We start from the raw sequence: 25,386 nt of genomic DNA, 5'->3' as shown, positions 1-25,386 counted from the left end.
TGGTGAGGGATTTGAAATTCAGAAATCACAAACATGGTTTGAACTTGCTGTATGTGCGTGTCAACCTATTTCTTTTGACTCCAAAGGAAGGTTGTGTGCATGCCCTATTCCACATTACCCCTCATAAAAACGGTGGTCACACATGCATCTCACAGAATATTGACCCCAGTAACGATAGCGGAGGTAACCTGGACCCTTCACTGCCTGAGGAGGGCAGCCGTTTTCCTGTATGCTGGAAATACAGGACCAGGAGTTTCTAATTCGGGCATGGCAGGGTGTACTGGGTGTTTATGAAACCTTCTATTTCACACTGACTCCAATTTGCTGTCACCTCTCCATCATTTTCTTAGTCTTCGGTTTCAGCCTCAGGATGCATGCAGGGAAGGATTGTCACATGGCGGAAACTAGCCCCCACCCTTAATTCACACGCAATGGTGCAAGAACTAGCTCCGTCCCCACTTATGAAACTCATCAGAACATATAGAACATAAAACAGTACAGCACAGTACAGGCCCTTCGGCCCACGATGTTGTGCCGAACTTTTACCCTGATCCTAAGGTCTATCTAACCTCCAACCCTTATACTATCATCCATATGCCTATCTAATAGCCGCTTAAATGCCCCTAATGAGGCCGATTCCACTACCCTCTCCGACCACACGCCTACCTCTGACATCTCCCCAATATCTACCTCCACTCACTTTAAAACTATGCCCCCTCATAATAGCTACCTCCACCCTATGAAAAAGTCTCTGGATGTCCACTCTATCTATACCTCTGATCATTTTGTACACCTCTATCAAAGTTACCTCTTGCCTTTGTCGTTCGAAAGAGAAAAGCCCTAGCGCTCTCAACCTTTCTTCGTAAGACCTTCCCTCCATTCCAGGCAGCATCCTGGTAAATCGCCTCTGCACCTGTTCCAACATTTTTCCTGTAATGAGGTGACCAGAACTGGACACAATACTCCAGATGTGGCCGAACCAGGCTTTTGTATAGCTGGAGCATAACTTCACTGCTCTTAAACTCAATCCCTCTATTAATGAAAGCTAACACACCATACGCCTTCTTAACAACTCTATCCAAGTGGCAGCTTTCAGGGAACTGTGGACATGAACCCCAAGATCCCTCTGCTCCTCCACACTGCCAAGAATCTTTCCATTAACCCTGTATTCTGATTTCAAGTTTGTCCTTCCAAAATGAATCACCTCACACTTTTCAGGGTTAAATGTTATCTGTCACTTCTCAGCTCAGCTCTGCATCCTATCAACGTCCCTTTGTAACCTAGAACAGCCCTCCGCACTATCCACAACTTGACCCACCTTTGTATCATCCGCGAACTTACTAATCCACCCTTCCACTCTTTCATCCAAATCATTTACAAAAATCACAAATTGAAGAGGATTCAGAACAGATCCTTGTGGTACACCATTGTGAGTCACAGTTCTAAACTGCAGAAAAGACTGCTAGCCCTTAGTAAATAAAGGGTGACTAGGCAACGGGACCCAAACTCTGTGCAGTTATTTTACAAAGACAGCAAAATATTTTGTTATTTAATCCACCATTTCCTTGTTATTTACTAATAACATCCCATTTTCATTATCAATAAAATCAACACTCACTCACTCTTTTCCTTTTATAATGCTTGTAGGAAGCTTTGCTTACATTTCTATTTCAATTATTACTGCCTGTTTCAGTTAATCTCCTCTTTAAAAGAAAAAAGACCATCAACCCTTCGTTTTCAGGCCATTCACAGAGTCAGAGTGGTCTCAGCACATGTAGACACCTTACAGTCCATCGGAATTTCTCCCTGGATCTTTCACCACCGCCCACTAAGCAGATTGTAATTTAATCTTGCCCTTTTAACAGGAGAGTTATATTTTACCACTTGCTTGGTGGACTCTATTCTGTGGTTTCTGACAAAATAAAGTTGATTACCTTTAATAGAACAAATGGATGTTGTGGCTATTTTTAACCAGCTAGAAACTTCACCTCTGCAGGCTAAAGTTTTTGATACCATCAGTAAATGCAGTATGAAACAGCATTGAGCCTTGAACAAGCTGCTATTTCAAAATTCTATACTTTAAATGCAGTTGAGATTAACATTGTTGGAGGTGTGTAATCAAGCCTCCATGGGGGTCGGGGTAGTGGCAGGCAGTAACCACCAGACTTGCACTGCAGATAAACAAAACAACTAGGACCCATCTCTAAGGTTAGGACAGCTTCTTGTGGGTAGTGTAAGTTGCAGTCCTCTTATGTGAGGGAATTATCAGACAAATTCTGTCTTTATGGGTATGTTGCACAACAGTTTCACAATGCAGTCTCAGCAAAGGGTATATGAAATGCTGATTCTCTGGCTGACTTTGACTTCAGAGGAACCATGATGGATTACTGTTAATTCAAATAATGTGATTATAGCAGCTATCCTTATTGGACAGTTCACAAACAGTCATTGCACATACATGTGGATATGTACTAAAGGTTATTTTAAACCAATTTGTAACAATAAATATTAGGAAAAGCAAATGACCCAACACTGATCCCTGGCAAACTCCACTACAAAGTTTCCTCCTGCCTTTAAAATATTGATTCATCACAATGCTCTGCTTCCTGTCAATCAGTCAAATCTACATTGTTGCTGTTACTATCTATTTTACTCCATGAGTTCTAACTTCGCTCACAAGTCTATTGTGTGGCACTCTGGCAAATGCTTTTTGGAACTTCATATACACCACATCAACAGCATAGGGGTGATCAATCTTTTCTGTTATCTCTTTGAAAACTCTAGGAAGTTAGTGAGAAATAATATTCCCTTAAAATTACATCGGCTCTTCTCAAATAACCGGCAGTTGTCCATGTAAGAATTTCTTAAACTCAAATTATTGTTTCTAAATTTCCCAACCACTAGAGCTAAGCTGATTTAACCACAGTGTAATGTTTATAAATCCCTAATTCTCTAGCATCATTAATAAGTGTCAACACTGAAAAATACATTTGACAACAGACTCTGCAATTTCCCCTCTCATACCCCTGAGTATCCTCGGATGCATCTTCTACATTCTCAGTTGATAATTAACTTTAAGAATAGACAACATTCCATACCACCTCCTTATTAATCAATAATCACGCAAGTGTCAGATTTAGCAGCAACATCCAAAGGCTGTAGTTTCTTTTCAACTCGCTGGTGTTTCAACAAATGGGATAACTGAGGGAATCTCTTCCCACACTGGGAACAAGGGAATGACCTCTTCCCAGTGTGAATTCGTTGGTGGACAGTGAGTTGAGATGATCGCTTGAACCGAGTCCCACAGTGAGAGCATCTAAATGGTCTTTCATCAGTGTGAACACGTTGATGGGACATCAGGTCCCCAGAACTTTTATAGCTCTTTCCACAGACTGGGCACTTAAAAGGTCTGTCTTCATTGTGAACATGCTGGTGTCTCAGCAGGTCGGAGGAGACAGTGAATCCCCTTCCACACTCGGAACAGGTAAATGGCCTCTCTCCTGTGTGAACTCGCCGGTGTGACAGCAGACTGGATAACTGAGTGAATCCTTTCCCACACTCAGAGCAAATGAATGGCCTCTCACCAGTGTGAACTCGTTGGTGTTTTAGCAGGTTGGATGAGTGAGTGAATCCTTTCCCGCACTCAGAGCAGGTAAATGGTCTCTCCCCAGTGTGAACACGGTGATGTTCCAGCAGGTGGGTTGACTGAGTGAATCCTTTCCCACACTGAGAGCAGGTAAATGGTCTCTCCCCGGTGTGAACTCGCTGGTGTTTCAGGAGATGAGTTGATTGAGTGAATCCTTTCCCACATTTGGTGCAGGTAAATGGCCTCTCTCCAGTGTGACTGCGCCGGTGCATTTCCAACTTTGAAGGTGATTTAAATCCCTTCCCACAGTCTCCGCATTTCCACGGTTTCTCCCCAGCATGGCTGCACTTGTGTTTTGATAGACCAGATGATTGGCTGAAACCTCGTCCACACATAGAACACATGTATGGTTTCTCCCCACTGTGAGTGGTGCTTTTTCTTTCCATGTTCACCATCCAAGGATATTCAGGTTTTGATAAATTGGATAACTCTCTCAGACCCTGATGTGATGTTTGGTTTCAGTCTCCGAACTTTAAAGATCTCGTTTTAATACCCTGTGAAACTGATTCAAACAGAAAGAGTGAGTGAGATGAAGCCACAAAAACACAAAGGCAGGTTGTAAAGTTGACCTGAATGAAACTGACAATTTGTGAGGCCAGCCTTGGAAAAAAGTGACCAGAATAGCTGCTGAATTATGATAAAAACCCAAATGATTCATGAAGATCCATGAGGGGAAGGGACTTTCCAAACAGTCTGGTCTTACACAAGAATATGGAGACTCTGGGAGGAGATGGAGAGAGGGATAGAAAGGATGGATCTTACACATCTACAACATGATCAGAACTTTGACAGAACATCCCAAACTCCCAATGTCCACCATCTAGAAGGACCAGAACGCAGTTGTACGTGAACACCATTATCTCCAAGTCACACAACATCTTGACTTGTTTGACATCCATTACCCGATGAGCAGAAATTTCCAATATTTAATGATTGGGAAGTCTGAAGCCATTGATATCAGTCCCTGCTCAAAAATCCACTGCCTCAACAGGAACTCCATCCCTCATTTGGGCAACTCTCTGAAGCTGAACCAGACTGTTCATAACCAATGTGAAATATTTCACCCCAAGATGAGCTTCCAACCACATATCTCCATCATCACCTCAGTAATATCATCTGACTTCATTAGTATCAGCTCATCCATTGCTGGAACTCTCATCCATTCTTTTCTTACCTCTCAACTATGTTACCACACTCTCAGCAGGCATCACACTTTGAGCTGTTCTGTAATCTCGAGTGCATCCAAATTTCTGCTGCTTGTGTGCAGACTCACACCAAACCTAGTTCACCCATGATTCCTGTGTTTAGGATAAAGGCTGCTGTTTAAGAAGCACCAACATTTATACATTGTTGTTCTCATTTCTCTTCTTGGTTATGATCATATCTGTTTCTGTGTTCTCTTCCAATCAAAAGACCTTAGAAATTCAGTTTTTTAAAAGTATTGGAATTTATCAAGGTAAAATTAGATCAATTTTTGGTGTACGGACATCAACTGAAATGACAGCAAGCTGGAAAGTGGGATTAAGACCACAACCAGATTTTGGACGATTTTATTGAATGGAAGAGCAGGTTTGGTGGGCCATAATGTCTGGTCCTGCTCTGAATTCTTACACTCCTATCTCTGCAACTCAACTAATTCCGCCTGGTCTAGCATTCCTGATGTGCATTGCTCCAAACTTGGTGGCCTTCTTTCACCTGCCAATGCCATAGATTCTGGAATTTCCTCCCTAAATGTCTTTTGCTCCCCACCTCATTATCATTCCTTGAAGCATTCCGTGAAGCCAATCTTTTACTCCAATATGTTATTCACCCTCCTCAATATCTGCCTCTGTTTCTCAGTGCCAAATGTTGTTTTGCAACAATCCTGTGAAATGAGTTGCAATATTTTGTTACGTGAACAATGCATTGTAAATATAAACTAGTGACACAGACCTGGACATGGCTACAATACACCTATTATTACAGACAGAGTAGCTAGACAATGGTGGAGAGATAATCAGGGAGAACAGAGGTGAAACAGAGTAATGAACGGACATGGATTCAGATCCACAATAACAAAGTCACACCAGCCCAGAGTCATGGAACTTATCAGGGATAACAGACCACAACACTAAATCTACCACATAGTAGTTGAACGGTCAAAAATACACTCCTCTGAAACCAATTCAGTTTTCAATTTTGGAACCTCCTGCTGGAGTCTGCAGCTGGACGGATATCAGAAACACTGGAGTCAGAGAAAAATCTCACAGTTGAGGAAAGCCTCGCAGAGGGGGTGATGTCACTGTGCAATTGTTGCTGCGTGATGACATCACTGTGAATGTTAGCCCCTGAAGGATGAGACTGGGGAGTTAATAGTTGGGAACACAGAAATAACAGAGACACTGAATCAAATATTTTGCCTCAGTTTTCATGTTGGAGAACACTAGTACCAATAGTAACAGGTAATGCAGATATTACAGAAAGGGAAGACTTAGAACAATGATCACCACGAGGGAAAAAGTACTGAGCAAACTATTGGGATAGATGGCAGAAAATTCTCTGGGCCCTGATTGCAGACATCCTAGGTCTGAGGGGGAGTGGCAGGAGAGAGACTTAATCCATTTTTTATATTTTTTTTTATTCTCTGGATATGGGAAATGTCCCAGAGGAAAGGGAAAATGCTAATATAACACCCCTATTTAAAAAGGTAAGGAAGCAGAAAGGAAACAAAAGACTCTGTCAAGCCCCTTAAGAATCATGTATGTTTCAATGAAATCACCTCTCATTCTTCACTTTGCGCGGTTGCAGAGAGACTTCCGTACTCTATACTCCAACCCCCTGATAGAAGGGCCAACATTCCATTAGCTTTCCTGATTATCTGCTACACCTGTGTCCTAGCTTTCTGTATTACACATGTAAGTACCACAAGTCTCTTTGTATTGCAGTTTTTTGCAAATTCTCTCCATTTAAACAATAATCTGTTCATTTGTTCTGCCTTCCACAATAACAAGTTCAGTTTTCCACATTAGGTTCCATTTGACAACTTTTTACCCACTGACTAAATCTATCAATATCTCTCTAAACTGTTTATATCCCACCCCCTCACAGCCTGCCACCTTTTTTTGTGTCATCTGCAAATTTGGCTACAGTACATTCACTTCCTTCCTCCAAGTCATTTATATTGTCAAACAGTTGTGGTCCCAGCACTGGTCCCTGAGGAACTCTGCTGGTCGCTGTTCACCAGCCTGAAAAAGTATCCCTGTTTCTGACTATTAGCCAATTCTCTATCCATGCCAATATACTACCCCCAGCATCATGGGCTCTTACCTTATAACTTAACCTTTTGCACAATATCTTGTTGAATGCCTTCTACAAGTCCAAATGCACATCTACTGGTTCACTCTACACACTACGGTTGAGACATTCTTGAAAAACTCCAATAAATTAGACACTATTTCACTTTCATGAAGCCATACTGACTCTGCTTGATTATGCTGGTTTTTCCAAATGTTCTGCTATTACTTCCTTAATAATGAATTCCAATACTTTTCCAACAACAGATGTTAGTCTAATTGGGCTTCGGTTATCCGCTTTTTGCGTTCCTCTCTTTCTGAACAGGGAGGTTTAGGATAAGGGGTAGCAGATTTAAAACAGAGAGGAGGACAAATTACTTCTCTCAAAATGTCACGAATCTATGAAATTGACTACCCCACGATGGGTTAGTTGTCAAGACACGGAGTAAATCTAAGGATGTGATAGATGTATTTTTAATTAGCAATGGGTTAAAGAATTATAGAAAACATGCAGGAAAGTGGAGCGGATGCTAAGTTGATGGCTGAGCAGGCTCAAGGGGCTGAATTACCCACACTTGCTCCTAGATCTTATGTTCCTAACTGCAGTAACTAATTCCAATTAATAATGTAACACTGCCTCCTCATTTACATCCTTCACTGTTCCGCCTGAAAATACTACATCCCAGAATGTTGAGTTATTAACTGTTGATCTTGCTTAAATACCAAAGAACAATTAAAACAAAATGTACATGTAAAATGGACTAAAAGCATCCACAGAAATGACTGTTCCTAAAGGAGCACCTTATTACATTGTATGCACAGCGTCCATTTCGCAACCTGGTCTCCCAAAAAATCTTCCACCCTTTACAATCAGAGATCAGAAATTCTGGGACCTGACTGGGTTTCAAAGGCCTCAGGATTAAACTCTGTAGCTCCTCTAACATCTCCACTTCAGCTCAAACTGATACATCTTCAGGATTAAACCCACCAGCTCCTCCTCCACCTCCATTCCAGGACAAACTAATTCAACAGATGCTTTCAAAATAGAACTGGAAAAACACCTGAAATAAAAAAAAATTGTTGGGGTGCAATGAAGGGAAGCGTAATGAAATTCACTGATATGCTCTGACAGAGAGCCAGGGGCACCATGTGTGAAATGGCCTTCTTCTGTTCTGTAATCAATCCTTAATTTTGTGTAAAAGGATCTAAACTGGAGACAGGGAGTAAACCTCTGGAAGCAACACTGCCCTACTGCAAACCGACCTTAATTGGTCTGTCTGTGTTTCTAGATTGTTCTGTGAACAACCTTTGGAATAACACAAGGAAAATACTGTAGATGCCGGACATCTGAAACAAAAAAAAAACGAAATACTAGAAAGCTCAGCAGCTCGGGTTGTATTTGTACAGAAGGCAACAGAGTTGACATTCAGGGACTTGCAGAATGAATATGGTGAATGAAAATAATACAGAATATGATAGTTTACATCAGATCAGCAGGGAATATAAATGATTGTCAGCTCAGGAAAATTCCTAAGCATGAGAAGGTAAAGGTGCTGAATCAGTAGCACATAGTCAGGAGGTGGACAGCAATGGAAACCTCAATTAGTCATATTTGGTAACAATAACAATACCAGACAAGGTTAAAATACACCTTGTATTAAAAGCAAAGAGATGATCAGGATGAGAGGTGTAAAACAAAAGATTGGACATAGATTCACATCCAGTGTAAAAGACTTACAACAGGCCCAGAGTAATATTTCGAGAACATCACACAAAAAGCTGTAAATTGAGGATGGATGCTCAATAGTACTCACTTCTGAAACAATTTCACCGATTTCTCCTGCTGGATGTCACAGCTGGAAAAGTAGCAGAAGAATGGTAGTAAGAGAAAAATCCCCCAAGTTTTCAAAAATCTTCAGCTCCCTGTAAAGTGTGATATCAAAAATCATAAACGTCAATTAAATTTGAAATTCAGAGAAGACAAACGTTTCTCTTGGCTGGAGTTTGCCACGTATAAATTTTTGCTTTTTAAAGCCTAGTGAAAGGAATTTCCAAAATCCATCACTGTCATACCAAACTGGATATTCACAACATGATTTGAGGGACAAGAAATTTTAATTGTAAGCTTAGGTAGGAGACACTGTGGCAGATGGGAGATTTGAGAGATAAGTTCAAATTTAGAATATATTTACATACTGAACACAATCTAAGTCGCAGGGTGAAGTTGTGTTGCTGTTACATGACCCTTTGCCCAGAGTGACCAGTGAAGTGCTTTGTAATGCCCTGAGGTTGTGAGTGATGTTATATCAATGCAAGTTTTTCAGGGTTTGTTTCTTTTTTTTTGAAGTTGACAACAATCCTCACTATCCCAGCGTTAGTCTTCTTTGGAGATTTGATCTTACGCACAATCTCAGATCATTTTGCTTGACCAAGAGGAGGAACGGTCCCCTGACTAATCCTGAAGGACACAACTGTTTACATTCCTAGGTCTGTATATACAACTCAGCAGTATAACCATTCCATCCATTAACATCACATGTCCTCTAACACACTTTATTGACATTATGTGTCTTTTTAGAAATGATGTACTTCAGTCACTGTTCCGAATTACGTTCTGAACTTCCAAAACAATTACCTTCAAAACAACTGACCAAAATCCATATGCCTCTACTTAACAATTCAAATCCCAAGGATAATATATGTTATACACCTTTTATTACACCTAACTAATACATCTTTCTCATTAACTTAAAAACAATTCAAGCACCAGAACTATCTCATCTTTCACCATGGTCTGAGTAGCATCTTCTTCCTTTGGAAATCCAGATATCAAGACATCATTTCACACCCCAGCTATGCCTCCTGCATAAATTCCATATTTGGTCCCTACCTGACCTTACTCCTCCTTTCACCACACTTCAATGGTTAATATCTATAAAAGAGCTTGGTATTCACTTTTAATGTAACTGCCAATTTCATTTTGCAATCCCGTATTCCTTTTCTATCTCTTTTTCCACCTCCCCTTTAAACCTTTATATTCAGCCTGGTTCTCAACTGTATTTTCTCCATCACACCTCCAATAAGTACACTTTTTAAAAAATTTGTTTGCCATCCATGAAGCTCTGGTTTCCTTTGTCCTACTTTTTTACTTTGTCTGAAATATCTCTTTTTCAAAAAGACAGCCAATTGTTCAGTTACAATTTTCCATGTCAACATTTGACTTGGGTTGTTCTTACTTCCTTGAAGTTAAAACAATTGAGTAATACAGCACAGAATAAGTCTTTGGCCCATCAAGTTGGTGAAGGCAAAGCGACACTATATCTGCATCAGTACCAGTTTCCAACACTAGACCTTGAATGTCATGATACGTCAAGTGCTCATCCAAGTACTGTTAATCATTGTCAGGTTACCTTGGTCAATTGACCTTCGAGGCTGTGCATTTGAGACCCTCAGAATCCTCTGCGTGAAATTTGTTTTCCTCAAATCCCCTCTTATTCTCTTATCTTGCACATTAAAATTACGCCTCCTTATTAATAACCCTTTGACTAAAGGGTCTCAGTTGGCTTTGATGATTTAATTATTTGTACATTCATTGTTCAACATTATTTTCATAATTGCCAGCCTAAATTGTAAGACAGAATGATCACCAACCCTGACACTTGATCCCCCTCATTTTCAAGGACCAGGTCCAATACTGCCTCCTTTCTCACTGGACAGAAAACACATTCTGGGTCAAAATACTGAAACTCCCACCTTAACAGAATGATATGTCTTCCCACGCCAAATGGATTGCAGCAATTCAAGAAAGCATCTCTTCACAACATTTTCTAATTCTGTTCAGGATGAGCGATAAAAGATGACAGAGCCAGCAAGGCCCAGATCCTCTGTATAGAATATTTTCCTGCAAACAGTTTCCCAACTCTTGCCCTTCTCTGTCCTTTATGCAAGAACTGCTACAGTGTAATTTTCTTCCTGATTTTAATGTATTGCTAGACCCAATCCAAGTCATTGCTAGCAAGGTAGGAATGGCGGTATGGAGCTGGAGGAACTCAGCAAGCCAGGCAGCATCAGAGCAGCAGGAAAGTTGACGTTCGGGTCGGAACCTGAAAAATGATCCCGACCTGAAACGTCAACTTTCCTGCTCCTCTGATGCTGTCTGGCCTGCTGTATTCCTCCAGCTCCACATTGTGTTATCTCTGACTCTAGCATCTGCAGTTCTTAATATCTCAGATTAGGAATGGCGGCATCTTTAACCGCCTTCCCCAGCGGTGACGATATCCTGGCCGCCGGAGAGCGGTGCGCATGCACAATAAATCATGACAATAGGCAGAGACGCCGTTTATTTTCTCAACTGTAGGAGATGAGGATGGGAGACAGCGGAGTGAGCGCTGCAGCCGATGGGAGATCGAAAAAAGTTCATAGACACTTATTAAATACCTCAAACTCAAGTAACAACCTGCAAGTCCCGGATTTACAAACCTGGCGCTTTTCCCCGGGAAGAACTTCAAATTAACGGCTGCCATCTTGGATCCGCGATGACGAGCGCACTTGCGTCTCAGCGTCGTGACGCGGCTTGAGGACGGGGCTTCAGGTTCACTGGTTCTAACTGGGTCCTGGTGAGCAGGTAGTGACATTCAACCTGATAGTTGCCACAATTGCTGGGTACCTTGAGAATGGAGTGTCTCAGACTTTGGAAATAATATTCTGGCTTAGGTCGGAAAGGTCCCTTTGCTTTTCTGGAAACTTTGTTACTAATTTTGACTTCATTTGGTTGGATTAGTTTTTTTTGGGATAACAGGATGGAAATGAATGTTCCAGATAGACTGGAATTGTCCGGCCTGAATTTCTATTGTGGACTGATAGTGAGGGCTTTTGTAATCTCCTTTTACAACGTTCTGGCAGAGGATTGCTGACTGGAAATCCAAACTAAGCACCACATCTATATCTGACAGAGTCACTCGATTCATTCAAACCTGAATATCATCAGTCTCTGAATGTTGAATGAGAAATGGGTGACATGGTTTCAGTTCTGTCTAAAAGAAACAAGATTAAATGTCAGTATGTCTGGAAAAGCAACAACACAAACAGACCTGAGCAAGAGTGTTCAGTTACACATCCTGAAAAAGAAGTCACAGCATTTACAGCAGAGAGAACTGTACACATGGGGATCAAATAATCATCCAGACTGGATAGACACAAGGACACCTTTGCCGTGGAGAAACCATGGAAATGTAATGATTTTGGGAAAGGATTCAATTACCCATCTCAACTGGAAGTTCATAGGTGCAATCACACTGGGGAGAGGTCATTCACCTGCTCTGTGAATGGGAAGGGATTCACTCATCCATCTGGTCTACTATATCGCCAGTGGATTCACATTAGGGAGCGGCTGTAATCCTGGACTGTGTGGGGGAAGGGATTCATTAATTCATCCAATCTTCTGATACACCAGCAAATTCACACAGGAGATAGACCTTTCATCTGCTCTGTTGGTGGGAAAAGATTTACTTGTTCATGTAACCTTCTGACTCATCAGCAAGTTCACACTGGAGAGAGGCCATTCACCTGTTCCATTGTGTGAAAAAGGGATTTAATCATCCTTCTAGCCTGCAGCCACCAGACGATTCACACCTGGGAAGAGTCTGTTTACCTGCTCCGAATATGGGGAAGAATTTTCTCACTCATCCTCCATGGTGAAACACCAGCAAGCTCTGGGAAGAGGCCATTTACCTGTACTGTGTGTGGCAAGGGATTCACTCAGTCATCTCATCTGCTAACACACCAGCAAATTCACAAGCATCTGCAAGATTTGTATTTCAGCAGATGCTGTTAATCATATCCAGGATTGAAGTATGTTCATCCTGATTATCCCGATTTGTTGATGAGGTTTTACATTCTGGAGAAGTGTGAAATAATACCTTTGGAGACATTCTTGGAATCTTTGTCTTTCCCACCTGAGTGTTTAATGTCAGAATGTTGTCTGGAGTCTCAAAAGGACAATCTGGGAGCAGGAACATATGTCAAAAATAGCTCTTCAACCTTAACACAGTCCATCAGTGTCATGCTCACAGGGACTTTTGGTTTTTCTTGTTTCGCTTCACTGATAGCTAAGTCCTCATGTTTAATGCTAAGGTGCATAATCAGTTTGGCACAGTCACTCTCTTCCACCGTTCAGAGATTCTAGTGAACCGTTTTCCAACTGTGTTCATAGTCAGAAAGAATGGCAGTGAATGTTGGAAATGTGTTGAAAAATCAGAGATTGGTGTCAAACTGTGGTCTGTCTCATAACATAAAATAGGTCTGATCACATAGATTTGAGTGTTTGCAATCTATTCCTGACTGAAAATGAAATGGCAGAATTAAGTTTCCACTCTGAAAATGGTACTTGATAATTTCCAAACATTTGGACCAGTTTGTGTTACAATTTTGATTTATTGACCAGAAACCCATTTAAAATACTTCAGTTAAAATCTGTAACAACATCGCAGTTGGAGGAGTTTACTTGCATCTCTGAGCTTCTTTGACAGTGATAATACTTTTATTCCCAGATGAAGAAGAACCCACATAGTGTCCAAGAATTTCCCCTTGAATTGATATGTGTTTCCCACACACATCCTTCTAAATATTTCTCACCCCTACTGATGACTTAATATGAGCTGTCATGCATTCCCTGAAAGGCTGATGCAAACAGATTCAAAAGTAACTATATTTGAAAAGGAAGCATTGTAAGAGCTTTGGAGAAAGATTGCAAAACTGCAACTACTGGACGATTGCTTCAAATAGCTGACTTAATGGGCAAAAGGGACTTGTATTTCTTTCAAATTCCATTAGTCTAGGAATTTTTCTCCATTTTTCCAACTTCCTCCATTTTTTGCAGCAGCAGCGGGAGCGGTGAGAGTGAGGACCAGGAGGCTGCCGGGAGATAAGTTTCCCAGTTAAAAACTTGCCTCGTGCAATCAGCGGCCTCCATTTTTTGCAGAAGCAGCGGGAGCAGCGAGAGCGAGGACCAGGGGGCTGCCGGGAGGTAAGTTCTTCATTTCGGCAGCGGAGCTGAGTGGGAGCAGTCAAATTACGCTCTGGGAAGGTGAGTGAACGGATATATTTGGGTAGTGGCTACGTGTCAGGGACATGGCTGATGTCCCTGACTCCTACCGGTGCAAGAAGTGTGTCCAGCTGCAGCTCTTGTTAGACTGCATGACGGCTCTGGAACTACGGATGGACTCACTTTGGAGTATCCGCGATGCTGAGGAAGTCGTGGATAGCACGTTCAGCAAATTGGTCACACCACAGATTAGGATTGCTGAGGGAGAAGGGGAATGGGTGACCAAAAGGCAGAAAAAAAAAAAGCAGGAAGGCAGTGCAGGTGTCCCCTGTGGTCATCTCCCTCCAAAAACAGGTATACCGTTTTGGATACTGTTGGGGGAGATGGCTCACCAGGGGAAGGCAGCAGTAGCCAGGTTCATGGCACCGTGGCTGGCTCTGCTGCACAGAAGGGCGGGAAAAAGAGTGGAAGAGCTATAGTCATAAGGGATTCGATTGTAAGGGGAGTAGATAGGCGGTTCTGTGGTCAAAAACGAGACTCCCGAATGGTATGTTGCCTCCCAGGTGCACAGGTCAGGGATGTCTCAGATCGACTGCAGGACATTCTGAAGGGGGAAGGTGAACAGCCAGCTGTCGTGGTGCATATAGGCATGAATGATAGGATCTCATCCCATTTTTAACCTACAAGCAGAATTTAGGGAGTTAGGAGCCAAGCTAAAAAGTAGGACCTCAGAAGTAGTAATCTCAGGATTGCTACCAGTGCCACGTGCTATTCAGAGTAGAAATGAAAGAATAGGCAGGATAAAATGAGTGACTTGAGAGATGGTGCAGGAGGGAGGGGTTCAGATTTTTTGGGAAATTGGGACCGGTTCTGGGGGAGGTGGGACTACTACAAATTGGACGGTCTACACCTGGGCAGGACTGGAACCAATGTCCTAGGGGGTGCTTTTGCTAACGCTGTTGGGGAGGGTTTAAACTAATGTGGCAGGGGGTTGGGAACCAAATGAGAAGGTTAGTGGACAGTAAGGAGGTAGTAACTAAAGCCTGTAAGGAACTAGATAATGAAGTCAGTGTGACTAAGGGGAAGAGTAGGCAGAGAGCAGACGATGAACGCAAAGGGACAGGTGGTCTGAAGTGCATTTGTTTTAATGCGAGAAGTGTAGTAGGTAAGGCAGATGAACTTAGGACTTGGATTAGTACCTGGGAGTATGATGTTATTGCTATTACTGAGCCTTGGTTGAGGGAAGGGCAAGATTGGCAACTATATATCCTGGGATATAGATGCTTCAGGCGGGATAAAGAGGGAGGTAAAAGGGGTGGAGGAGTTGCATTACTGGTCAAAGAGGATATCACAGCTGTGCTGAAGGAGGGCACTATGGAGGACTCGAGCAGTGAGGCAATATGGGCAGAGCTCAGAAATAGAAAGAGTGCGGTAACAATGTTGGGGCTGTATGACAGGCCTCCAACAGTGAGCGTGAGATAGAGGTACAAATATGTAGACAGATTATGGAAAAATGTAGAAGCGACAGGGTGGTGGTGATGGGAGATTTTAAATTTTCCCAACATTGACTCGGATTCACTTAGTGTTAGGGGTTTAGATGGAGCAGAATTTGTAAGGAGCATCTAGGAGGGTTTTATGGAGCAGTATGTAAGTAGTCCAACTCGGGAAGGGGCCATACTGGACCTGGTGTCGGGGAATGAGCCTGGCCAGGTGGTTGAAGTTTCAGGAGGGGGTTACTGTGGGAATAGCGATCACAATTCCGTAAGTTTCAGAATACTCATGGAGAAAGACGAGAGTGGTTCTAAAGGATGAATGCTAAATTGGGGGAAGGCCAACTATAGCAAGATTCAGCAGGAGCTGGGGAATATAGATTGGGAGCAGCTGTTTGAGGGTAAATCCACATTTGATATGTGGGAGGCTTTTAAAAAGAGATGTTGATCAGAGAGCAGGACAGACATGTCCCTGTGAAAATGAGGGATAAAAAGGGCAAGATCAGGGAACCATGAATGATAGGTGAAATTGAGAGACTAGCAAAGAGGAAAAAGGAAGCATACATAAGGTCTGGGCGACTGAAAACAGACGAAGCTGTCGAAGAATATCAGGAAATTAAGACCAATCTGAAACGAGGAATTAAGAGGGTTAAAAGGGGTCATGAAATATCTTTAGGAAACAGGGTTAAGGAAAATCCCAAAGCCTTTTATTCGTACATAAGGCGCAAGAGGGTAACGAGAGAAAGGGTTGGCCCATTCAAGGACAAAGGAGGGAAGTTATGCGAGGAGTCAGAGAAAAAATGAGTCAGATTCTTAATGAGTACTTTGCATCAGTATTCACTGAGGAGAGGGACATGACGGATGTTGAGGTTAAGGATAGATGTTTGATTACTCTAGGTCAAGTCGGCATAAGGAGGGGTGGGGGGAAGTGTTGGGTATTCTAAAAGGCATTAGAGTGGACAAGTCGCCAGGTCCGGATGGGATCTATTCCAGGTTACTGAGGGAAGCGAGAGAGGAAATAGCTGGGGCCTTAACATATACCTTTGCAGCATCCTGGAGCACGGGGGAGGTCCCGGAGGACTGGAGAATTGCTAATGTTGTCCCCTTGTTTAAGAAGGGTAGCAAGGATAATCAGGTAATTATAGACCGGTGAGCCTGACGTCAGTGGTAGGGAAGCTGCTGGAGAAGATACTGAGGGATAGGATCTATTTACATTTGGAAGAAAATGGGCTGATTCGTGATAGGCAGTATGGTTTTGTGCAGGGAAGGACATGTCTTACCAACTTGATAGAATTCTTTGAGGAAGTGACAAAGTTGATAGATGAGGGAAGGGCTGTAGATGTCATATACATGGTGTTTGATAAGGTTCCCCATGGTAGGCTGATGGAGAAAGTGAAGTGGCATAGGGTCCAGTGTGTACACCTAGGTGGATAGAGAACTGGCTGGGCAACAGGAGACAGTAGTGGAAGGGAGTTTCTCAAAATGGAGAACTGTGACCAGTGGTGTTCCACAGGGATCCATGTTGGGACCACTGTTGTTTGTGATATACATAAATGATCTGGAGGAAGGTATAGATGGTCTGATTAGCAAGTTTGCAGATGACACTAAGATTGGTGGGGTAGTAGATAATGAAGGGGACTGTCAGAGAATGCAGCAGAATATAGATAGATTGGAGATTTGGGCGGAGAAATAGCAGATGGAGTTCAATCCAGGCAAATGTGAGGTGATGCATTTTGGAAAATCCAATTCAAGAGCGAACTATACAGTAAATGGAAAAGCCCTGGGGGAAATTGATGCACAGAGAGATCTGGGTGTTCAGGTCCATTGTATCCTGAAGGTGGCATAGCAGGTCGATAGTGGTCAAGAAGGCATACGGCATGCTTTCATTCATCGGACAGGGTATTGAGTACAAGAGTTGGCAGGTCATGTTGCAGTTGTATAGGACTTTGGTTCGACCACATTTGGAATACTGCGTACAGTTCTGGTCGCCACATTACCAAAAGGATGTGGATGCTTTGGAGAGGGTGCAGAGGAGATTCACCAGGATGTTGCCTGGTATGGAGGGCACTAGCTATGAAGAAAGGTTGAGTAGATTCGGATTATTTACATTAGAAAGACGGAGGTTGAGGGGGGGACCTGATTGAGGTCTACAAAATCATGACAGGGTGGATAGCAAGAAGCTTTATCCCCAGAGTTGGGGACTCAATTACTAGGGGTCACGATTTCAAGGTGAGAGGGGAAAAGTTTAAGGGAGATATGCATGGAAAGTTCTTTACGCAGAGGGTGGTGGGTGCCTGGAACGCGTTGCCGGCGGAGGTGTTAGAGGCAGGCACGATAGCGTCATTTAAGATTTATCTAGACAGATAAATGAATGGGCAGGGAGCAGAGGGATACAGATCCTTGGAAAATAGGCGACAGGTTTAGATAGAGGATCTGGATCGGTGCAGGCTTGGAGGGTCAAAGGGCCTGTTCCTGTGCTGTAATTTTCTTTGTTCTTTGTTCTAATTACACTCATATCTAACCACATCGAAGCAACTTCAAGAGTGAATTGCAGTTTGCGTTATCAGCATATGGAAGTTTAATAGCAGCAATGTCATGGCAAAGCTGTAGCCATGTAAGGCCACCTTCTCATGATTTGCATTATTTGAGAATCACTAGGTTCTGGAATTGATTTCTGTTTCAGAACCTGATCACATTTATCAGTTGTCCAGTCGCTGCAGAACTGAAAAAGTATCATTGTTTCTGGCCATCATCTGAACTAATAAAAGCATCAATTTTATTACTGTTGTGTTACATTAGGACATGTAAAGAATTGATCCTAATCATACTGTAATAGATCATGTCACACGTCATCCTCCAACAGTTATCACTGCAGTTGATCAGGTTTTGTTTTACTTTAATCTAGACCTTGGATCAGGAATTTCCTCAGAAGAAACCATGTTGGTTGTGATGGATTTCATGTAAAGGAAAGCTGAGCTGTCAAGCAAAAAACTGCAGCATTTTGCACTTAAGCACATTTAAGAACAAAAGGAAACAAGAGCAGAAGTAGGCCATCTGGCCCAGCAAGCCTGCTCCGCCATTTAATACGATCACGGCTGACCTTTTCGTGGACTGAGATCCGATTACCCACCCGCTCACCATAACCCTTAATTCATTTACTGTTCAAAATTTTCAATGAGGTAACTTCAAAATGCTTTGGACAGGGAATGCCACAGATTCACAACCCTTTGAGTGAATAAATTCTTCCTTAACTCAGTCCTAAATCTGCTCCCCCTTATTTTGAGGCTATGATCCTAGTTCTAGTTTCACCAGCCAGTGAAAACCACCTCTATTCTCTTCAAAATTATATATGTTTTCGCAACATCCCCACTCCCACACCAACCAATTCCTCTAAATTACTCAGTCTACTCAATCTCTCCTCATAAGCCAACCCTCTCAATTCTGGAATCAACTAGTGATCCTCCTCCACAACCTCTCCAGTGCCAGTACATCCTTTCTCAAGTAAGGGCACCTATTCCAACCTAGCCAATTACCACCCCGTCAGTCTACTCTCGATTATCAGTAAAGTCATGGAAGATGTCATCAACAGTGCTGTCAAGCAGCACCTGATCAGCAATGCCCAGTTCAGGTTCCACCAGGGCTACTCAGCTCCTGACATCATTACAGCTTTGGTTCAAACATGGGCAAGAGAGCTGAATTCCAGAGGGCAGGTGAGAGTGACAGCTCTTGACACCAAGGCTGCATTCGACCGAGTGTGGCATCAAGGAGCCCTAGCAAAACTGGAATTAATAGGTATCGGGGGAAAACTCTCCAGTGGTTGGAGTCAGATCTGACACACAGAAAGATAGTCGCGGTTGTTGGAGGTCAGTAATCTCAGTTCCTGGACATCTCTGCAGGAGTTCTTCAGGGTCATCTTCTCAGCCTAACCATCTTCAGCTGCTTCAGCAATGACCTCCCCACATCATAAAGTCAGAAGTGAGGAAGTTCGCTGAGGATTGCACAATGTTCAGCACCATTTGTGACTTCTTGGAAACCGAAGCAATCCATGTTCAAATAGAACAAGATCTGGACAATATCCAGGCAAATATCACTGGCGCCACACCAATACCAGGCTATCACCATCATGAATAAGAGATAATTTTACCACCACCCCTTGGCATTCAAAAGGTATTCCCATCACTGAATCCCCCACTACCAACATCCTGGGAGTTATCATTGACCAGAAACTCAACTGGACTCACCACATAAAGACAATGGCTACAAAAGCAGGTCAGAAGATAGGAATACTGCAGCAAGTAACAACTCCCAACTCCCCAAAGCCTTTCCACCATCTGCAAGACACAAGTCAAGAATGTGATGGAATACTCCTGACATGCCTGGATGAGTGCAGCCCCAACAATACTCAAGAAGCTTGACACAGCAGCCGGCTTGATTTGGCACTACATCTGCTCCCTTTACCACCAACGTTCAGTAACAGCAGTGTGTACTATCTACAAGATGCACCGCAGAAATTCACTAAGAGATCCTCAGACAGCACCTTCCAAACCATGACTACTTCCATCTAGAAGGACAAGGGTAGGGAACATCACCACCTTCAAGATCCCCTCCAAGCCACTAACCATCCTGACTTGGGAAATATATCATTGTTCCTTCACTATCACAGGTCACAATCCTGGAATTCCCTCCCTACTGGCATCGTGACAGCTCACCACCACCTTTACAAGGGCAACTCAGGATGGGAAATAAATGCTGGCTAGCTAGCGACATCCACAGCACACAAAATGAATAAATAAAAGGAAGCCAAAACTGTACGCAGTACTCCAGGTGTGGCCTCACCAGCACCCTATACAGCTGCAGCATAACCTCCCCATTTTTAAACTCCATCCCTCGAGCAATGAAGGACAATATTCCATTTGCCTTCTTAATTACCTGCTGCACCTGCAAAGCAACATTTTATGACTCATGCACAAGGACACCCAGGTCCGACTGCACAGCTGCATACCGCAATTTTTCACTATTTAAATAATAGTCCATTTTGCTGTTATTCCTACCAAAATGGATGACCTCACATTTACCAACATTGTACTCCATCTGCCAGATTCTTGCCCATTCATTTTATCTATATCCTTCTGCAGACTTTCAGTTTCCTGTTTGTTCTACAATTCATCTTAGTGTCATCTGCGAAATGACACAGCACACTTGGTCCCCAACTCTAAATCATCTATGTAAATAGTATACAATTGTGGTCCCAACACTAATCCCTGAGGCATACCACTGATCACCAACCAGAAAATCACCCATTAATCGCAATACTTTGCTTTCTGTTAGCTGACCAATCTTCTATTCATGCTAATACATGACTCAGAACACTTTATGCAGAGCCTTTTGTGCGGTGTCTTGTTGAATGTCTTCTGGAAATCCACAACAAATCACTAACCCCAATTAACAAAAACCACATTTAAAAAATTCATTCAGTAGATAAGGTTTTATTTACTTATCTATCCAGCTTTTTTTAAAAAGACTCAAACCCTCCATTCCCGACAATATCCTGCTAAATTTTTTCTGAATCCTCTCCAGTTTAATAACATCCTGCATATAACAAGACAACCAGAGCTGCACACAATACTCCATAAGATGCCTCACCAAAGTCCTGTACCACCTCAACATGATTTTCCAACTCCTATACTCAAAAGGTCTAAGTAATGTAGGCAAACCAGCTAAATGTGTTTCTAACCATCCTGTCTACCCGTGATGCAAATTTCAAAGAATTATGTACCTGGACTCATAGGTCTCTGTTCTACAACACCACCCAGGGCACTATATATAGCATAAGTTCTGCCCTTGTTTGTTTTACCAACATGCAATACCTCACATTATCCAAATTAAGCTCCATCTGCCACTTCTCAGCTTATTGATTCAATTGATCAAAGTCTCTTTGTAATCCTCAATAACCTTCTTCACTGTCCACTATACAACCAATTTTGGTTCATCCACAAACTTACTAACCACCCTGCTATATTCTCATCCAAATCATTTTTTAAATGACAAACAAAATTGCACGCAGTAACAATCCCTGTGGGATACCACCGGTCACAGGCCTCCAGTCTGAAAAACAACCATCACCACCACCCTCTGTCCTGTACCATAAAGCCAATTTTGTATCCCATTTGCAAGCTCACCACAAATCCCATGTGATCTAGCTTTACTAATTAGTCAATTAACTTTATCAAAGGCTTTACTATAATTCAGACAGACAAGGTCTATCACTCTGCCCTCAATCTTTTTGGTGACTTCCTCAAAATAGCCCAAGCTATCCTCGATTCCTGTGGTCCTCTCTCGTCACTGCCTGCCACCCCGGAAAAGACCACTTTCTTCCAACTCTGTTTCCTGTATGTGTACTGAAATGAATTGAGAAATGGTCAGCAGTCTCCAATCTCATGTGCTTTGATATTGCATGCTGAGTTGTTATGTGATGTCATTGAGTGTCCTTCTGAATGTCCAAGTAAACAAGATCCGCTGGCTCCCTCCTAGCCACTCTGCTAGTTACATTCTCAGAAAAATTCAGATTTCCTCAAGCGTGATTTCCCCTTTGTAAATCCATGCTGACTCCTAATTCTTGGGACAATGTTCTAAATTGTTTGCTATTACACCTATTATAGTGGACTCTAGCATTCTTCCCATCACATGTTAATTCCCTGTTTTCTCTCTGTCTCCCTTCTTAAATACTGGGATTACATTAGTTATCATCCAATCCACAGGAACTCTTCCAGAGTCTACAGACTTTTGGAAGATAACCACCAGCATGTCTACTTTTTCTAGGACCACTTCCTGAGGTCCTAAGAGAAGGTTATCAGGCTCTGTGGATTTGTCTGCCTTTAATCCCATTAGTTTCCCCAATATCATTTCCCTACTAATTTCTTTCAATTCCTGCTTCAATTTAGACCCTGTGATTTTCAATATTTTTGAAATGTTATTTGTGTCCTCCTTTGAAGGCAAAACCAAACAACATCTTTAATTGGTCTGCTGTCTCTTTGTAACCCATTATAAGTTCCCCTGGTTCTACCCCTATATTCATTTTTACTGATCTTTTTCTCCTCACAGACCTTTTGAGGCTTCTACTACCAATCTGGAATCGAGAGTCTAATTGTGACCTTAAAACCCTTTAGGGAAGGAAACATCTGTCCTTATTTGGTCTGCCCTATAAGTTATTCCAGACCAACAGCAATGCACTTGACTCTTAACAGCCCTCCGAGTGATTAGGGATAGGCAATAAATTCTGGCCTAGCCAGTGACACCCATATCTTGTGAAAGACGTTTTTTAAAAAACGTCTATTGGTTGGTATAGTCGCTGCAAGCTTGTTGTCATACTTTGTTTTCCCCCTCTTAAATCAATCCCTTTGTTGAAATGTAAACTGTTCCAAATGCTCAGGTCTGTTGCCTTATTTTGCCAATTTGTGCGCTTCTTCCTTAGATTTAATACTAATCATAATTTCTCTTATTTGCCATGGTTTGACCACATTTCCTGTATTGTTTTTGTGCCAGACTGGGCAAATTACTTTTGTAGCTGGTCCACTCTTTAAATGTTTGCAATTACCTATCTCCCATCATGCATTTGAATACTGATATACAATTTATCACAGCTATCTCACACCTCATACCATTATAATCTCCTTTATTTCATTTCAGCATGCTGATCTCAGAAGGAATGACATCACTCCCCACTTTAATGAAGAATTCTATCCTATTGTGGTCATTCTTCGCTAGAAGCCCATGCTCAACTAGATTGTCATTTATTCCTTTCTCATTACCCAATACCCAATTGTTTCCTCAACATATTGATTCATAAGAAGATTCTATATACACTCAATGAATTCCTCCTCAATTGTTTTACTACAGATCTGATTTGCCTAATCTTCAGGCAGATTAAAAGTCACCCAAAATGCTATATCCTTATTACTTGCATCTCTAGATTCCATTCTAATCTCTTCACCAATATTACTCCTGCAGCTTTGATTCTATATACAACCCTACTGTTGTTTTCTGTCTATTGGTGTTTCTAAGATCAAGCCATACAGATTCTACTTCACCAGTCTATATCCTTGCTCACAATCACAATAATGTCCATTTTTCATCAGCAGTTCTACCCCTCCTTTCCCTTATTGCCTATACAACCTGTCCTCCTAAGACAACATGCCGATTCCAGGAATCAATCTCGTAAACCTCCTGAGAACCATCTCCAACAAATTTACACATTTCCTGAAAGATGATGATGAAAATTGTGCACAGTATGAGAGGAACAGTCTCACCAATGCCCTGCACAAATTAAACAGAACATCCTTACATTTATCCTCAATTCCAGACACAGAAAGGATAGCAGTCCATCAGCTTTCTATATTACATGCTTTACCTGCATACTAGTTCTTCATGACGCATACTTTAAATCCCTATGCAACTCGGAATTCTGGAGTCATTTTCCATTGCTGGAAAAGCTCACCAGGTCTGGCAGCATCTGTGAAAAGAAATCAGAGTTAATATTTCAAGTCCAAAACCCTTCCTCCAATTTCTCATCACAGATGCTGCCAGACCTGTGGAGCTTTTCCAGCAACTTCTGTTTTTATTTCAGATTTAGAGCATCTGCAGTTTTTTTTTAGTTTTTATATATATCCTCAACCTCTTTTTGGCTTCATCATATTTTTCCATCTTTAGCTACTGCACCTTCCATCTTCTCATTTAAGTAATTTATGTAAATTCTAAAAGGTTGGGTAGTGTGTTAGACCCAATCACTTAAAAGAGACACAGGAGTATTAAAGGATTTTTTTCCCCCCAGAATGAGTCGTACTACACAATCCTCTCTGGTTATGGGTGGAAATGAAGAGAATCAACGAACTGAAAAGAAGGAAATCAGACAAGCATTTCTGTGAAATAAACTTGCAGACCTTTGGAGAGGGAGCAGGGGAATGAAACAGACTGCATTGGTCTATAGAAAGTTGGCACTGATGAAATAGATCAAATTATTTCTTTCTGTTTCAAAGATTCACTTCTGCAGCCTCTCCTCAAAAGGCAATCCAGAAATTGTGGTAAACCTGTGTTGCCTCCACCAGGAAGGTCCACAGTCCCCCATTCTCAGGTATAATGCCCAAACCGTGGACACATCCTCTGTGGCTGGTCTGCGCACAAGTTCGAATCTCTAGGAGCTTTTCCAGTGACACTGATCTCGGAAATCTTTTCGCACAGCCACAACAGCCAAAGCTTTTAACTTTCTTCAGGATTGCTCCTTTCCTCCAGATGCTGCCTGGCCTGCTGTATTCTTCCAGCCTCCTGTTTGTCTACCTTGGATTCCAGCATCTGCATTTCTTTTGTCTCTAACCAAAATTTTTACCTTGGATGGTGAAAAGCCGATGATAGTGAGGTGCTGGTGAATGGAGTGACTCTGTTAGTTCTTGCTGTGACATCTGGGTGGAATTGACGATCTGGAAATGCTTCCCCTTCAACGTGCTGTAAATACAGTAAACAGAAAGTCATTGTTCCCTTAATCCGGAAGACAACATTTCTGAAGGGTCTAGGCCCGAAACGTCAGCTTTCCTGTTCCTCTGATGCTGCTTGGCCTGCTGTGTTCATCCAGCTCTACACCTTGTTATCTCAGATAACGTATTGACTCCAGGACCCCTTCAGCGCAGGCTCCACTCACCGCACCCGGCCCCATTTCGTCATTCATTAATTGGCTGGAGAAGTAACCCCGCCCCCACATTCTCTGAAACGTCGGTGATGCAACCCGCCCCTCATTCACTGATCGGCAGGAGGACCAATAGCCGCCGTCCGATCCTCCAGCCCCGCCCCTTGCTATTTGACATACTCCAGGGTGTAGATTACCACGTTCTGGGATTTGTTGCCTTTTAAGACCACCAATTTCCCCAACAACATTGATTTCCTTGAGTA

The 25,386-nt window shown here is 42.3% G+C and overlaps 1 protein-coding gene across 5 annotated transcripts; it reads right to left on the bottom strand.

Annotated features, from left to right (window-relative positions):
- Positions 1-1,540: 1,540 nt before the first annotated feature.
- LOC109916330 (zinc finger protein 239-like) lies at positions 1,541-25,170 on the bottom strand. 5 transcript variants are annotated; one of them, XM_048619170.1, is made up of 5 exons: positions 24,830-25,170; positions 23,858-23,959; positions 11,398-11,951; positions 8,733-8,841; positions 1,541-4,148 (listed from the first exon to the last, which is right to left on the bottom strand). In XM_048619170.1, the coding sequence occupies exon 5, from the start codon at positions 4,039-4,041 to the stop codon at positions 3,109-3,111; it is 933 nt and encodes a 310-aa protein (XP_048475127.1). In that variant the 5' UTR covers positions 4,042-4,148; positions 8,733-8,841; positions 11,398-11,951; positions 23,858-23,959; positions 24,830-25,170; the 3' UTR covers positions 1,541-3,108. The 5 variants fall into 5 exon arrangements, with proteins under 5 accessions (XP_048475127.1, XP_048475129.1, XP_020371636.1 ...); XM_048619172.1 differs by having other exon boundaries at positions 8,733-8,774; positions 24,830-25,154; XM_020516047.2 differs by having other exon boundaries at positions 11,398-11,947; positions 24,830-25,154.
- Between the last annotated feature and the right edge of the window lie 216 nt (positions 25,171-25,386).

Source organism: Rhincodon typus, chromosome 42 (genome assembly GCF_021869965.1).
Source record: "Rhincodon typus isolate 14 chromosome 42, sRhiTyp1.1, whole genome shotgun sequence".
NCBI lineage: Eukaryota > Metazoa > Chordata > Chondrichthyes > Orectolobiformes > Rhincodontidae > Rhincodon > Rhincodon typus.
The sequence above is the reverse complement of the archived record's forward strand: the minus strand, read 5'-3'. Positions and strand labels throughout refer to the sequence as shown.

Coding starts and splice junctions, on each gene's coding strand:
- LOC109916330 (XM_048619170.1), bottom strand. CDS start 4,041: ATGGTGAACATGGAAAGAAAAAGCACCACTCACAGTGGGGAGAAACCA.